Source organism: Procambarus clarkii, chromosome 31 (genome assembly GCF_040958095.1).
Source record: "Procambarus clarkii isolate CNS0578487 chromosome 31, FALCON_Pclarkii_2.0, whole genome shotgun sequence".
NCBI classification, from domain to species: Eukaryota; Metazoa; Arthropoda; class Malacostraca; order Decapoda; family Cambaridae; genus Procambarus; species Procambarus clarkii.
The window spans coordinates 26,834,984-26,847,968 of record NC_091180.1 but is presented as its reverse complement, the minus strand read 5'-3'; the positions used below and the strand labels follow the sequence as shown (position 1 = coordinate 26,847,968).

The window sequence follows — 12,985 nt, the reverse complement described above, 5'->3', positions numbered from 1 at the left end:
TAATGACACTATGTAAATGCACATTAATGACAACTATGTAAATGCACATTAATGACACTATGTAAATGCACATTAATGACACTATGTAAAAGACACATCGAACACTTTATGTAGGGCATACGTAAATCTGTGTATCTATGTATTTACGTATGTAGGTTAGCTTAGCATTTTAAAAGCACCGAATCACCTTCTGTGGTTGATTGTCCAATAAACCCCTGAACTATATGTTTAACACATCTCTAACCCTGTCCATGGAGGACAGACGAAAATGTATATATGGTGGTTAGCATTGTAAATGTGTGGCCACTTCTGTGGTAGAAAATAATAATAATAATAATAATAATAATAATAATAATAATAATAATAATAAAACACCCCATTCACAAGTGCTCTGTGTACTACAGCGGCTTTAATAAATATACATTTTATGAAACAACTCTTCAGCCACTCTACCGTCGTCTTCTGAATATTACAAAAACAAACACAAAAATAAACAAACAAAACGGGAGGGAAGGGAACTATCAGGGGGGGAAAGCGCCAAGCCACTAAGGGTATATAACACTGGGAAGGGGTCAGGATAAGGATTTGGGATAGGATGGGGGGAAAGGAATGGTGCCCAACCACTTGGACGGTCGGGGATTGAACACCGACCTGAATGAAGCGAGATCGTTGCTCTACCGTCCAGCCAGTGATAAAAAACTACAGTATCAGTGTCCTGTATAGTTCTCTCTTGACCGGGGACAGGAAGCCTGTTACATATATCGACACCTCTCGGGGTATCTATTTACTGCTACGTAAACAGGTTCATCAGGTGAAAGAAAATGTACCCCCCAACCGTCTCTGTCACGCCTGAGGATCGAACCCATTATGGTTGGGCTGTTAGTTGGGGACTGGGCCACGGGACTCATAACATCACGACGTCTCACCAGTTATGAGGGAAAGTAATCACCGAGCCCAATCGTCAGTATTCTCTACGTCATCACTCCTGTCATGCAGTGCAATATTTCCACAATGGCATCACAACACCACGATGTATCTATGGGGGAAATATTGAAGGCGTTCTATGGGGAGTCCACGGACGCGAGTTCGATCCCACTATATGACCAAAATAATCTCTCATTATTCAGCATTTGTTTCACTCATAATAATTGGACTTATTGTTTGTTTACTAACAGTTAATTTGTATAACTTTAGGCTCGATAACACTCACCCACAGAGCTTCAGTCTTTAAAATGAAGAGTATTACGTTGGCTGAGCGCTGTGAAGCATTTCCACTTGGGACTTAGATATGTACTCAACTAGTTGTGTTCACCTAGTTGTGCTTGCGCAGGGGGGGGGGGGGTTGAGCTCCGGCTCTATGGTCCCACCTCTCAGGCATGCAGGACACGGGCTGCCCGCGACAGTGCAAGGACACACGCACTAGACTTGCTAAGTTCATCCCAAGCACATCCTTGTTGACCGTAGCTTGAGTGTGTTGAGTATGCTGAGTGCGTCCCCCCACACACTTATCTATGCTCTGGGTGTACGTCCTTGCTTCAAACCCCAGGCATCCGGATTCAATTCCCCGAGGACAGAAACAGTTGGGCACCTTTCCTTTCACCTGATGGGCCCTGTTCACTTAACAGTAAGCCCAAGTACAGGCTTCAAAGACTTTATTCATAAATGGGTGAACAGCTGCAACTGGGGAAAGTTTACCTTAACAATACAGTACATTAATTACCCAAGAGTCACAATAACAGCTTATCAAGTAGAAAATTTGCCCAACAACCAGCAATTACATAGTACATAGTGTCCTGACTGCAGGAACCATTATACTCGCCTATATACTACCCACAGAGTCTTGTACTCCGCGCAATATACTGCCTGCACCTATATACTGCCTGCAAGGAACACCATTCACACACATATATAGGCCTATACTGCCTGCAGAAATCTTTACTCAACCCTTCACTCCTCTTTTGGCCATAGGGAGCCTTTTCCTTACCTATATATTTATCAACAACAGGGACCCTTGCTGTAAGGCTATACTTGCCTCAGTATGTATCAACTTGCCCTACGGCACCCTTAAACACCCGTGTGCTGGCAGTGGCCAGAGCAACCCAAACCTATTGTGGGGTCGTAAGAAACCACCACTGACCTATTGAGGGGGTCGTAAGAAACCACCACTGACCTATTGAGGGGGTCGTAAGAAACCACCACTGACCTATTGAGGAGTCGTAAGAAACCACCACTGACCTATTGAGGGGGTCGTAAGAAACCACCACTGACCTATTGAGGGGGTCGTAAGAAATCACCACTGACCTATTGAGGGGTCGTAAGAAACCACCACTGACCTATTGAGGAGTCGTAAGAAACCACCACTGACCTATTGAGGGGTCGTAAGAAACCACCACTGACCTATTGAGGAGTCGTAAGAAACCACCACTGACCTATTGAGGAGTCGTAAGAAACCACCACTGACCTATTGAGGGGTCGTAAGAAATCACCACTGACCTATTGAGGAGTCGTAAGAAACCACCACTGACCTATTGAGGGGTCGTAAGAAACCACCACTGACCTATTGAGGGGTCGTAAGAAATCACCACTGACCTATTGAGGAGTCGTAAGAAATCACCACTGACCTATTGAGGGTCGTAAGAAACCACCACTGACCTATTGAGGGTCGTAAGAAACCACCACTGACCTATTGAGGGTCGTAAGAAACCACCACTGACCTATTGAGAGGTAAGAAATCACCACTGACCTATTGAGGAGTCGTAAGAAACCACCACTGACCTATTGAGGGGTCGTAAGAAACCACCACTGACCTATTGAGGGGTCGTAAGAAACCACCACTGACCTATTGAGGGGTCGTAAGAAACCACCACTGACCTATGTACTGGCCGTAAGGCGCCGGACTGTAGAAGATTTGGTTCTTCCACATGTTAAGGTCGAGGATCATGACGAGGAAGATGATGCCGTAGTTGAACCACTTGCCCGTGATGGAGGTCTGGGCGTACTTCCAGTGGAGCGTGTGGGTGGAGAAGCCTGGCAGGTTGACGTCGATGGTGGAGGTGAAGTGCGGGAAGTCCCAATCTTGCATCACAATCAGCAGGTCCATCACCAGGATGAACGACGCCAGGAATGCTCGCGAGAGCTCTGCAATATTGCAAACACGTTGCTTAAAATGGTTGTGTGTGTGTGTGTGTGTGTGTGTGTGTGTGTGTGTGTGTGTGTGTGTGTGTGTGTGTGTGTGTGTGTGTGTGTGTGTGTGTGTGTGTGTGTGTGTGTGCGTGCTTTAGGTAGATTAAACATACATCTAACACTTATTATTTGTAAATTCTCATTAATAATTCATTATTAAATTTGTATTATGTGCTGTACTAGCAGCGCTATTTTGATTGAAGATTTCCAAACATAAACTAAAGCAACTTCAAGCATAACAAAACTATATCAGCTGCCTCATTGACCTTTTATATTTAACCACACAACAATAATCCCCAAACTTACATAACATGTTCCTTAAATTTTTTAAATTATAACAAATTGTTATGGCTTAAGTATATCAGGGAATCATCCAACATTTATATTTTGTACGAACCTGCTGACAGGCGGTGAGAGGTTCCTGGAGTGTTATCACTCAGGTGTTTATATGTGAGAATAGCTGAAGTAACACTCTACTGTGTGTCCTGATACTTAACATGGCACTCCAGAGTCTGTCATTTATACATTGGGAACCTCCGCTGTCATCTGTGCTTTGTTGATCCACCTGTCATCTATACTTTGTCATCCCCTTATCTCAACATGTGCACGTTTAAACCCTATTTCGATATAGGCACGTTACTTGTAAACTGTATCTCGACATACGCACGTTACCTGTAAACCTTATCTTAACATACATACGCTACCTGTAAACCTTATCTCAACATACACAACTTGTCTTACACACAGAAATCACAATAGCGTGATACATGAAATGAACAAATCCACAAGGGCCGTGACGAGGTTCGAATCCTGGTCACGGTCCTTGTGACTTTCTTTACACACTACCTGTAAACCTCATCTCAGCCACCGAGCAGCAGCAGCAGCTGCCGAGGGCGGCTCACCTGTGGTTTCGACGAATCCCTTGTTGAGCTCGTCCCAGGAGATGTAGTCGGAGACGATGAGGAAGATGACGATGACGGCGACGACGATGGAGCCGCACCAGAAGATGAGGATGCGCGGCACGTTGGAGAGGCGGTAGAGGCGCCGGAACCCCGCGGCCCAGTGGGGGTAGAGGTTGTCCTGCAGCATCATGTCAGTTACCATGAGGGCCGTCACCAGGTCCCCCAGCCAGGTGCACGTCGCCGCCGCCTTCATCATGCTGGCCAGGGAGGGCGAGAAAGACAAGTTTATGCTTTACCAACAGAATCCACAAGGGCCGTGACGAGGATTCGAACCTACGACCGAGATCATCCCAGACGCTACCGACTGAGCTACGACATGGTCTTTTTCTTGTTTACGTTTTGGCCCGTGGGGCGAGTTTATTGGGCAGTGTCACTCATCCTGTGAGTGGACACACCGCCATAGTGACAGTATTGGGCAGCGCCACTCATCCTGTGAGTGGACACACCGCCATAGTGACAGTATTGGGCAGCGCCACTCATCCTGTGAGTGGACACACCGCCATAGTGACGGTATTGGGCAGCGCCACTCATCCTGTGAGTGGACACACCGCCGTAGTGAGTGTTGGGCAGCGCCACTCATCCTGTGAGTGGACACACCGCCATAGTGACAGTATTGGGCAGCGCCACTCATCCTGTGAGTGGACACACCGCCAGTGACAGTATTGGGCAGCGCCACTCAACCCGTGAGTGGACACACCGCCGTAGTGAGTGTTGCGCAGCGCCACTCATCCTGTGAGTGGACACACCGCCATAGTGACAGTATTGGGCAGCGCCACTCATCCTGTGAGTGGACACACCGCCATAGTGACAGTATTGGGCAGCGCCACTCATCCTGTGAGTGGACACACCGCCAGTGACAGTATTGGGCAGCGCCACTCAACCCGTGAGTGGACACACCGCCATAGCACCGTGTATAACACTCCCCAATAGGAAGAAAACCCGCTGGGTTGTTCACCCTGTCACGTGTACCCAGACACAGCTGGGAAGGAGTAGTGGTAATAATGTTGAACTACCATCCTCCTTGCTCCTTACTGTTCCTATAGTGTTTAATAGTTTCCGTTGTTGGTATAGTTATGGAGGTGTGGCGCTAATTAGGTCAACTAGACTTGTATACAACTAGCTCACTACAAATATAATTCAATACCTGAATCCATTATGTTGACCAACATTTCTGCCACATGGCCACATGATGAGTATGAAGGGACTTAATCAACGACCTTAACTAAAAAGTGCTGGTCACAACTGCACATGAAGTAATTACTGTGCAGACCGCTGCGCATGAAGTAATTACTGTGTTGACCACTGCGCATGAAGTAATTACTCAGTTGACCACTGCGCATGAAGTAATTACTTATGCTGACCACTGCGCATGAAGTAATTACTATGCTGACGAGTGCGAAAGAAGGAATGAAGTCCCTTAAAGTAATGATGATGAAAGAAGTATATGTCCCTGTGGAATGAAACGAGAGGGAAAAATCATGCAATTCTTGAATATGAATTAATAATTAAACTTTGCCTGTTGACGAGTAATTAACAATGGAACTATGCAACCTGTGCCCCTGCAATACCTTGCCTTGCTCTGTCATACGGTACATACCAAGTTACCTTTTGAAACAATAAGGCGTGGAATTTGTAGCGGTTCTCGAACATCAATCAAAAATGATGTTCAAAGTGTGAATAAGTTTGATACGCGTTTTATACGTGAGGGTTCAGTAGTTGTGAAAGTGGGCGAGTGGTCCCAAGTGAGCCACCTGTAGGATTACTCCAAGCCTGCCTCTGTTCAATGGGTCATTCATATACAGGAAAATTTCGTTTACTCCCCCCCCCACTGCCTTCCATTATAGTCGTCACTACCTACACACACGCACACACACACGCACGCACTCACGCACGCACACACACACTTCGACAAATCGCCAATCTAATGCTGTCATTACACACTGCCTTTGATAGATGGACGTCGACGAGTGATTAATGATTCTATGAGTTTTCCATTTTCCTCTCTCTCTCTCTCTCTCTCTCTCTCTCTCTCTCTCTCTCTCTCTCTCTCTCTCTCTCTCTCTCTCTCTCTCTCTCTCTCTCTCTCTCTCTCTCTCTCTCCTTTCCTTTCCTTTTCTTATCCCTCTCCTGTCCCCTTTACTTCTTCCTCTTCTCTCTCCTTCCCTTCTTGCCCCCATCGTTCTCCCCATCTTCCTATTACCCCTCTTCTTTCCTCATTACCCGTTTCTCTCCACTTCCTCATTACTGTCCTCTCCTCTTCCTGTTTGTCTCCTCTCCTCCTACCATGCACACTGGTGCTACATGGCAGCATGAATACACAATGATGAGCTAATGTAACCCCTGGCTTATTCATCAGAAGGCAGGTGAATGCTGGTTTAAAAACGTGGCCTGGTTCCCATGTGTGGTGACTCACCAAGCACCGCACTCACAGGCAAACAGAAGCAGACAAACAGCAACAACTTCGGCACAAACTACGGCATGATATGATGCAATATCTGAAGCAGACATGTTCAGACGCAAGAGGGAGGCAGCAGGATAGTACACAAAGGCAGGTGAACAGTTTAAGGTTCAACTGGTAATGCAGCAAAGGACGAAAATGAAAAAAGAGTATTTGTAAAAGAAGGAAGACGAGGAGAGACACGAAGGAGAAGGCAAACGTCTACTCCTCAAGTCTCCACCACCATAAGTGATGTGGTAGAGACGCCAGACACAGTTTCAAATGTAGGTATGATAGAGCTCGAGAAGGTCAGGAATCTGCATACCATTAGATTGATGGTTGAGAGGCGGGACCAAAGAGCCGAAGCTCAACTCCCCACAAGCACAACTAAGTGAGTACAGTTGGTGGAAGTTCACAGTGAGTGACAAGGTGGTGCAGCTTACCAAGAAGTGTGCACAAACATCATCCAGTGATTGGGGAAGGATGTGAAGAATTTATATAACAAAAATAACCTTGGGTTGTTAAGTTTCAAAGCTCGTAAACTGTTGAATAAATGTAAACAAAGCCGCCATCATTAAGGAAAAGATGCATAGGTTTCGTAAACAGTTGAGTAAATCCTTGATGAATCTTGGCCCCCTCACTTGTGAGATCTTCACTCAATGGAATTTCTATAAATCAACTAATATATATAAATAACTAAGAGACAGGAACTAAAATGATTTATAAACAATTGTTTGACCATGTTAAACGACTGGCGGGTTTGTAAATGGGTGGCACTAGGCTTTATACTCTACGACCTCCAGGTGGCACAATGGTGGCTTTCAACCTTAAGATATATTGACTTGACTTGGAGAACGTCCAAGAACGCACTTTTAGTTTCCTTCCCCGCTTTAGTGGTGCACTGGGGAGGGAGGAGCCACTTTATTGGGGGTAGTGGTGGTGTGGTTGTGGTGGTTGTGGTGTGGGAGAATGGTTATGGTGTGGGGGATGGTTATGGTGGGGGGGGGTGGTGGTTATGGTGGGGGGGGGGTGGTGGTTATGGTGTGGGGATAATGTTGTAATGTCATGGGGATGGTGTGAAGATAGGTACTATCTCTCCCTCTCTCTCTCACTCTCCCTATTCCCCCTTCCAACCACATTCTTCCCGCCCCCGCCCCCAACAACCTTCCTCCTGCCCTACAACTCACCTCTCATTGGTAACGTTCATGTCTGAGCCAATCTGCCACCTGCAGGGCTCGCCGTGACCAATCAGAAGGATGAGGTTGTACACGTAGGAGAACATGTACAGCGACACAATTACCGTCAGCGCCATCGTCATCCACGAGCCCTGTCCACCCGAGGGGAAAAAGAAAGAGAAAATGGCGCGGATTAGTGACCACAAAAAGGCGGGAACTTTCAACTCCCCGGCCTCTGGTCTCCCAGGCTCTCCCACGGACACAAGTGCCTCTCCAAGAGAGAGGTACATCTCTCTCTGGCACACACACTTCGTCTTGTGCTTTATCTCGCTCCATATTCACTTGCGTCTATCCTTTCTATCAGATCTTCTCTCCTCTTCCGTTTAGTTTCTTCCGTGGTGTTATATCTCTTCTCTGGCTTCCCGTCCTCTCACTGGCTACCTCCTACCAGCCTCCTTTTCTTTCATTTATCACAAGTATCTCATTTCTAGCTCCTTCCCCTTCCCTAGCTGCCTCTCTCTCTCTCTCTCTCTCTCTCTCTCTCTCTCTCTCTCTCTCTCTCTCTCTCTCTCTCTCCCGGCCTCTGCTCAAACTCACCTGCTCATCTCTGAACATCTTAAGTCGCAGCATCCGCTTGAAGATGAGGCCGTGGATGAGCACTTTGCCCACCAGCATCCCACAAAAGATGGCGATCAGCCACATCACCACCTGTGGACCACAGACAAGGTCGTCACGCCTGATGTTGGGGCAGGTATGAAATGGAAGATACACAGCAGAAACTCAGGAGAGGGGAGAGATGCTGGGGGGGAGGGGAGATGGAGGGGAATAATGGATGGGAAGATGGAAGAGCCGAGGTTGAATGCCAAGGGAAGAGGGGAGGGGGAAAAGGAAAGAGTGGAGGTGAGAGGGGGAGAAAACCGAACGAAAAATATGGAGAATACAAAGGTAAAGGTGAAGTGGGAAGTGGACAACGAAGAAGAATGGGGGGATACACAAGAACAATGAGAAAGATCAGGAGAACGAGGAAGAATAGGGTGTACAAGAGGGATAAAGAGAGAGAGAGAGAGAGAGAGAGAGAGAGAGAGAGAGAGAGAGAGAGAGAGAGAGAGAGAGAGAGGGAGAGAGAGAGAGAGAGAGAGAGAGAGAGTGACCAAATATACAGATAAAAGGCAAGAGACAAAAAATTTAAAGGTAAAATCCGTCAGATTAATGTGTGTATGTATGACACACACACAGACAGAGCCACAGAGACACATACATAGAGTTACAGACACACAGAGATAGATCCACAGATATACACAGATAGAGCCACAGACACAGAGATAGAGCCGCCCATCCTTCCCAAATGAAAATACCTATATTAACAACATGGTATATCGTACAAGTATGTCGTGATGGACCGCCAGAAAATAGACTTTTGAAGTCATGAATTTGGACAAAACTGGAAAAGGTTTGACATTTATGTCGCTAATAAAAGCTCACCCTTGACCTGGTTAGCTCACCCTTGACCTGGTCAGCTCACCCTTGACCCGGTCAACCTACCTTGACCATCCTCCAGAACCACTCGTCCGGATACTTCGTCGAGACGAAGCTGAAGACGTTGCCAACAACCGGGATGTTCGATTCTGTAAACGACAATCAAAATACATTTATATAAACAGATTAGAAAATATTTTTTTCTGCCAAGACTAAATTACTTTTAGCACACAAAAAATAAATGATGTATGTAGTTATGTTAATAATTCGTCTTTAGTTTGTTGAATTGAATGTTAAGACGGTGGAATGGAATCAACCCCCCCCCTTTGGCTTAGATCAAGGTGGCTTGAAATTATCAATCACCACTATTACCACCATTATCACCACCTGTGGTGACCACCACCAATCTCACGCCGCCATCTTAGGGTACCCCGGGGTACCCTAAGGGGGGCCCTTGGTCGCTATCAACAAACTTAGCTCATTAAAACAGTTGCTGGATCTTCAAGCCAGGCTCTAACAAGGGGGGTAGTATGTGGGGGGGGGGGGGGGTGAGTGATGCTGGGGGTGTGGAGGCGTAGGGGGGGGGGGGGAGTTTGTACTGTGTGTATTCACCTAATTGCACTCGCCAAATTGTGCTTGCGGGGGGCAGGGGGTTGAGCTTTGGCTCTTTGGTCCCACCTCTCAACTGTCAATCAACTGGTGTACAGGTTCCTGAGCCTACTGGGTTCTATCATATCTACATTTGAAACTGTGTATGGAGTCAGCCTCCACCACATCACTGCCTAATGCATTCCATCCGTTAACTACTCTGACACTGAAAAAGTTCCTTCTAACGTCTCTGTGGCTCATGTGGGTACTCAGTTTCCACCTGTGTCCCCTTGTTCGCGTCCCACCAGTGTTGAATAGTTTATCCTTGTTTACCCGGTCGATTCCTCTGAGGATTTTGTAGGTTGTGATCATGTCTCCCCTTACTCTTCTGTCTTCCAGTGTCGTAAGGTGCATTTCCCGCAGCCTTTCCTCGTAACTCATGCCTCTTAGTTCTGGGACTAGTCTAGTGGCATACCTTTGGACTTTTTCCAGCTGTGTGTGTGTGTGTGTGTGTGTGTGTGTGTGTGTGTGTGTGTGTGTGTGTGAGTGTGTGTGTGTGTGTGTGTGTGTGTGTGTGTGTGTGTGTGTGTGTGTGTGTACTCACCTAGTTGTGTTTGCGGGGGTTGAGCTCTGGCTCTTTGGTCCCGCCTCTCAACCGTCAATCAACAGGTGTACAGATTCCTGAGCCTATTGGGCTCTATCATATCTACACTTGAAACTGTGTATGGAGTCAGCCTCCACCACATCACTTCCTAATGCATTCCATTTGTCAACCACTCTGACACTAAAAAAGTTCTTTCTAATATCTCTGTGGCTCATTTGGGCACTCAGTTTCTACCTGTGTCCCCTTGTGCGTGTTCCCCTTGTGTTAAATAGACTGTCTTTATCTACCCTATCAATTCCCTTCAGAATCTTGAATGTGGTGATCATGTCCCCCCTAACTCTTCTGTCTTCCAGCGAAGTGAGGTTTAATTCCCGTAGTCTCTCCTCGTAGCTCATACCTCTCAGCTCGGGTACTAGTCTGGTGGCAAACCTTGTGTGTGTATTCACCTAGTTGTGCTTGCGGGGGTTGAGCTCTGCTGTTTCATTAAAGGTATGAATCAAACACATGGCACCAGAGGTGCTGATTAGCCGAAACACAATTGAACTACATCTCGACTTGGGGTAATTGTTAAGTACACAATAATGAACCGCTACAGAGCCTTCCCAGCTTGGTGCCTTCTTTTGATAATTACTACAGTACTGAACCCTTTGTACTCGTTAACTGATAGTAAACAAGCGGATTACTAACCAGATTTGGAACAGGTGATATAGAGTGAATGGGAGGACAGCAATACCCCCAGCACTAGTGAAGCTTCGCCTCCTGGGCCCTGCCTTGGAGCCTGTCTTCTCCCTCATTGCTCTTGAGGCAACAATTATCTTGCTTCCTCTCTCTCTCTCTCTCTCTCTCTCTCTCTCTCTCTCTCTCTCTCTCTCTCTCTCTCTCTCACCTCCCTTCTCCCCCCTCTCCCATGCGTACACTTCAGGCGTCGTTCTGTCTCTCTCTCTCTCTCTCTCTCTCTCTCTCTCTCTCTCTCTCTCTCTCTCTCTCTCTCTCTCTCTCTCTCTCTCTCTCTCTCTCGTTTAGAGCAGCTATACTGCTTTTCTTCCCTTTGGTATGTCTATTACTCTCCCTCTCCCTCTCTTCTATCGTCTATCGCACTCACTCCCTCTCCTGTCCTCCACCTTCCTATATTTTCTGGCGTTTATTTGTCTTCCTTTTGCTCCAAGTTTTCTCCTTTGTCTTCTCTCGCGCAATATCTCTATTTCTCTCATCCTGCCTCTCTCATTTTTTATCTGTCTTTCTCATTTCTATCTCAATTATCTTTCTCGGTTATCTCTGACTCTCAATTGTATCTTTTGGCTAACCCCATTATTATCGTCCTTTATTATAGTTTCTGTTAATTTCATATCAAATACCCATATTATTAGTTTTGTATTGCGTAGTTCTTATATACGCCTTAAGTTTTCTTCTTCATGTTGTGCTCCCTCACAATGATTGTCCTCGGTGCGTAGTCCTGTAGCTTTGGTCTGTCTCCCTTCATGCTACTTCTCGTCCTGTGTATTGCCCTGCATTCTCTTATACAGGACCCCTCCCCTCTCTCTCTCTCTCTTCTCAGGTCATCTGTATATACACGCATACAGTTCCTCCTGGAACTTCCTGTATAAACTCTATCCCCCCTCTCATACAGTCGCTTTTACTTATCTTAGAGGTGCTCTCTCCTCTCCCCTACTCTCACACCAGGGGAGTGGCGCCACCAGCTTCAGTAATTTAGCTAGCTTTTGCGTCTGCTATCCTACCCTCCGCCTGCACTCTGTCGCCAACACCATCCCTCCCTGCCACGCCCTGTCTGGGTCCCCTGTTGCGTCTTGTCTGGCTTCCCAGCTGTGCGCTCTTTGGCTCCCTTATTGTGTGTGTGTTTGGCTGTACTGTGTCACCCCGTTTGGCGCCCAGCCTTGTTGAGTTTCCCCTGCTATTTGACTCTCATGTCACGGCATGTGAAATTACTCTTCAGTGTCATGTCTAACCTCTCTGTCACGCCCAAGCTGGCTTCCAAGCTATGGAAATATTGCGTCTTCGTCTCGTCAATTTGTCATATAATCTTTGATGATGTTGTCATGTCTCATCTATTCGTCCTCCTCCTCTCGTCCAGTGTGGAGAGTTCAAGCTCCTTCGGTCTGCCCTCGTAGCTACGGCTCCACAGTTCAGGAACCCGCCTTGTCGCATGCCTTGGGGATCCTTTCTAGGCTTGTACTTTATCAGGAGAGGGTTCCAAGCCGAGGCTGCGTATTCAACAGCGATTATTGTGCTACTGTTTATTTTTTTCGTCTCATATTTAGGGCTATGCGTTTCTAGTCTTTCTAAAGACAGTCTTTCTTCTGATGTGATGAAAGAGAATGTCACGCCGCCATCGCTGCGGTTCATAACATACTCTAGAGTGATGAATCTAGGCAGCTGTAGCTCTAGAGTCTCAAGATACTAGAGGTCTAGGTGCCTCAGCTCCGCACCACCACCTTCTCTGTCACCCAGGCACTCTAAACAGCTTCCCATTGTCACTGACACCCTCGATGCCACCCCCCCCTAGTCCGCTACTGTCCTCCCCCACCACGCTCCCACAACACCT

General features: G+C 46.9%; 1 protein-coding gene across 3 annotated transcripts in view; it reads right to left on the bottom strand.

The window, feature by feature from the left end:
- LOC123758845 (transmembrane protein 117) overlaps positions 1-12,985 on the bottom strand; it is a 71,562-nt gene that overhangs the window by 10,100 nt on the left and 48,477 nt on the right. For all 3 annotated transcript variants that reach the window (XM_045743582.2, XM_069334593.1, XM_045743584.2), the window contains exons 3-7: positions 9,300-9,382; positions 8,355-8,465; positions 7,770-7,909; positions 4,086-4,342; positions 2,872-3,138 (exon numbers count right to left, since the gene is read on the bottom strand). In XM_045743582.2, coding sequence (XP_045599538.1) covers positions 2,872-3,138; positions 4,086-4,342; positions 7,770-7,909; positions 8,355-8,465; positions 9,300-9,382 — 858 coding nt within the window. The remainder of the gene's footprint in view (positions 1-2,871; positions 3,139-4,085; positions 4,343-7,769; positions 7,910-8,354; positions 8,466-9,299; positions 9,383-12,985) is intronic.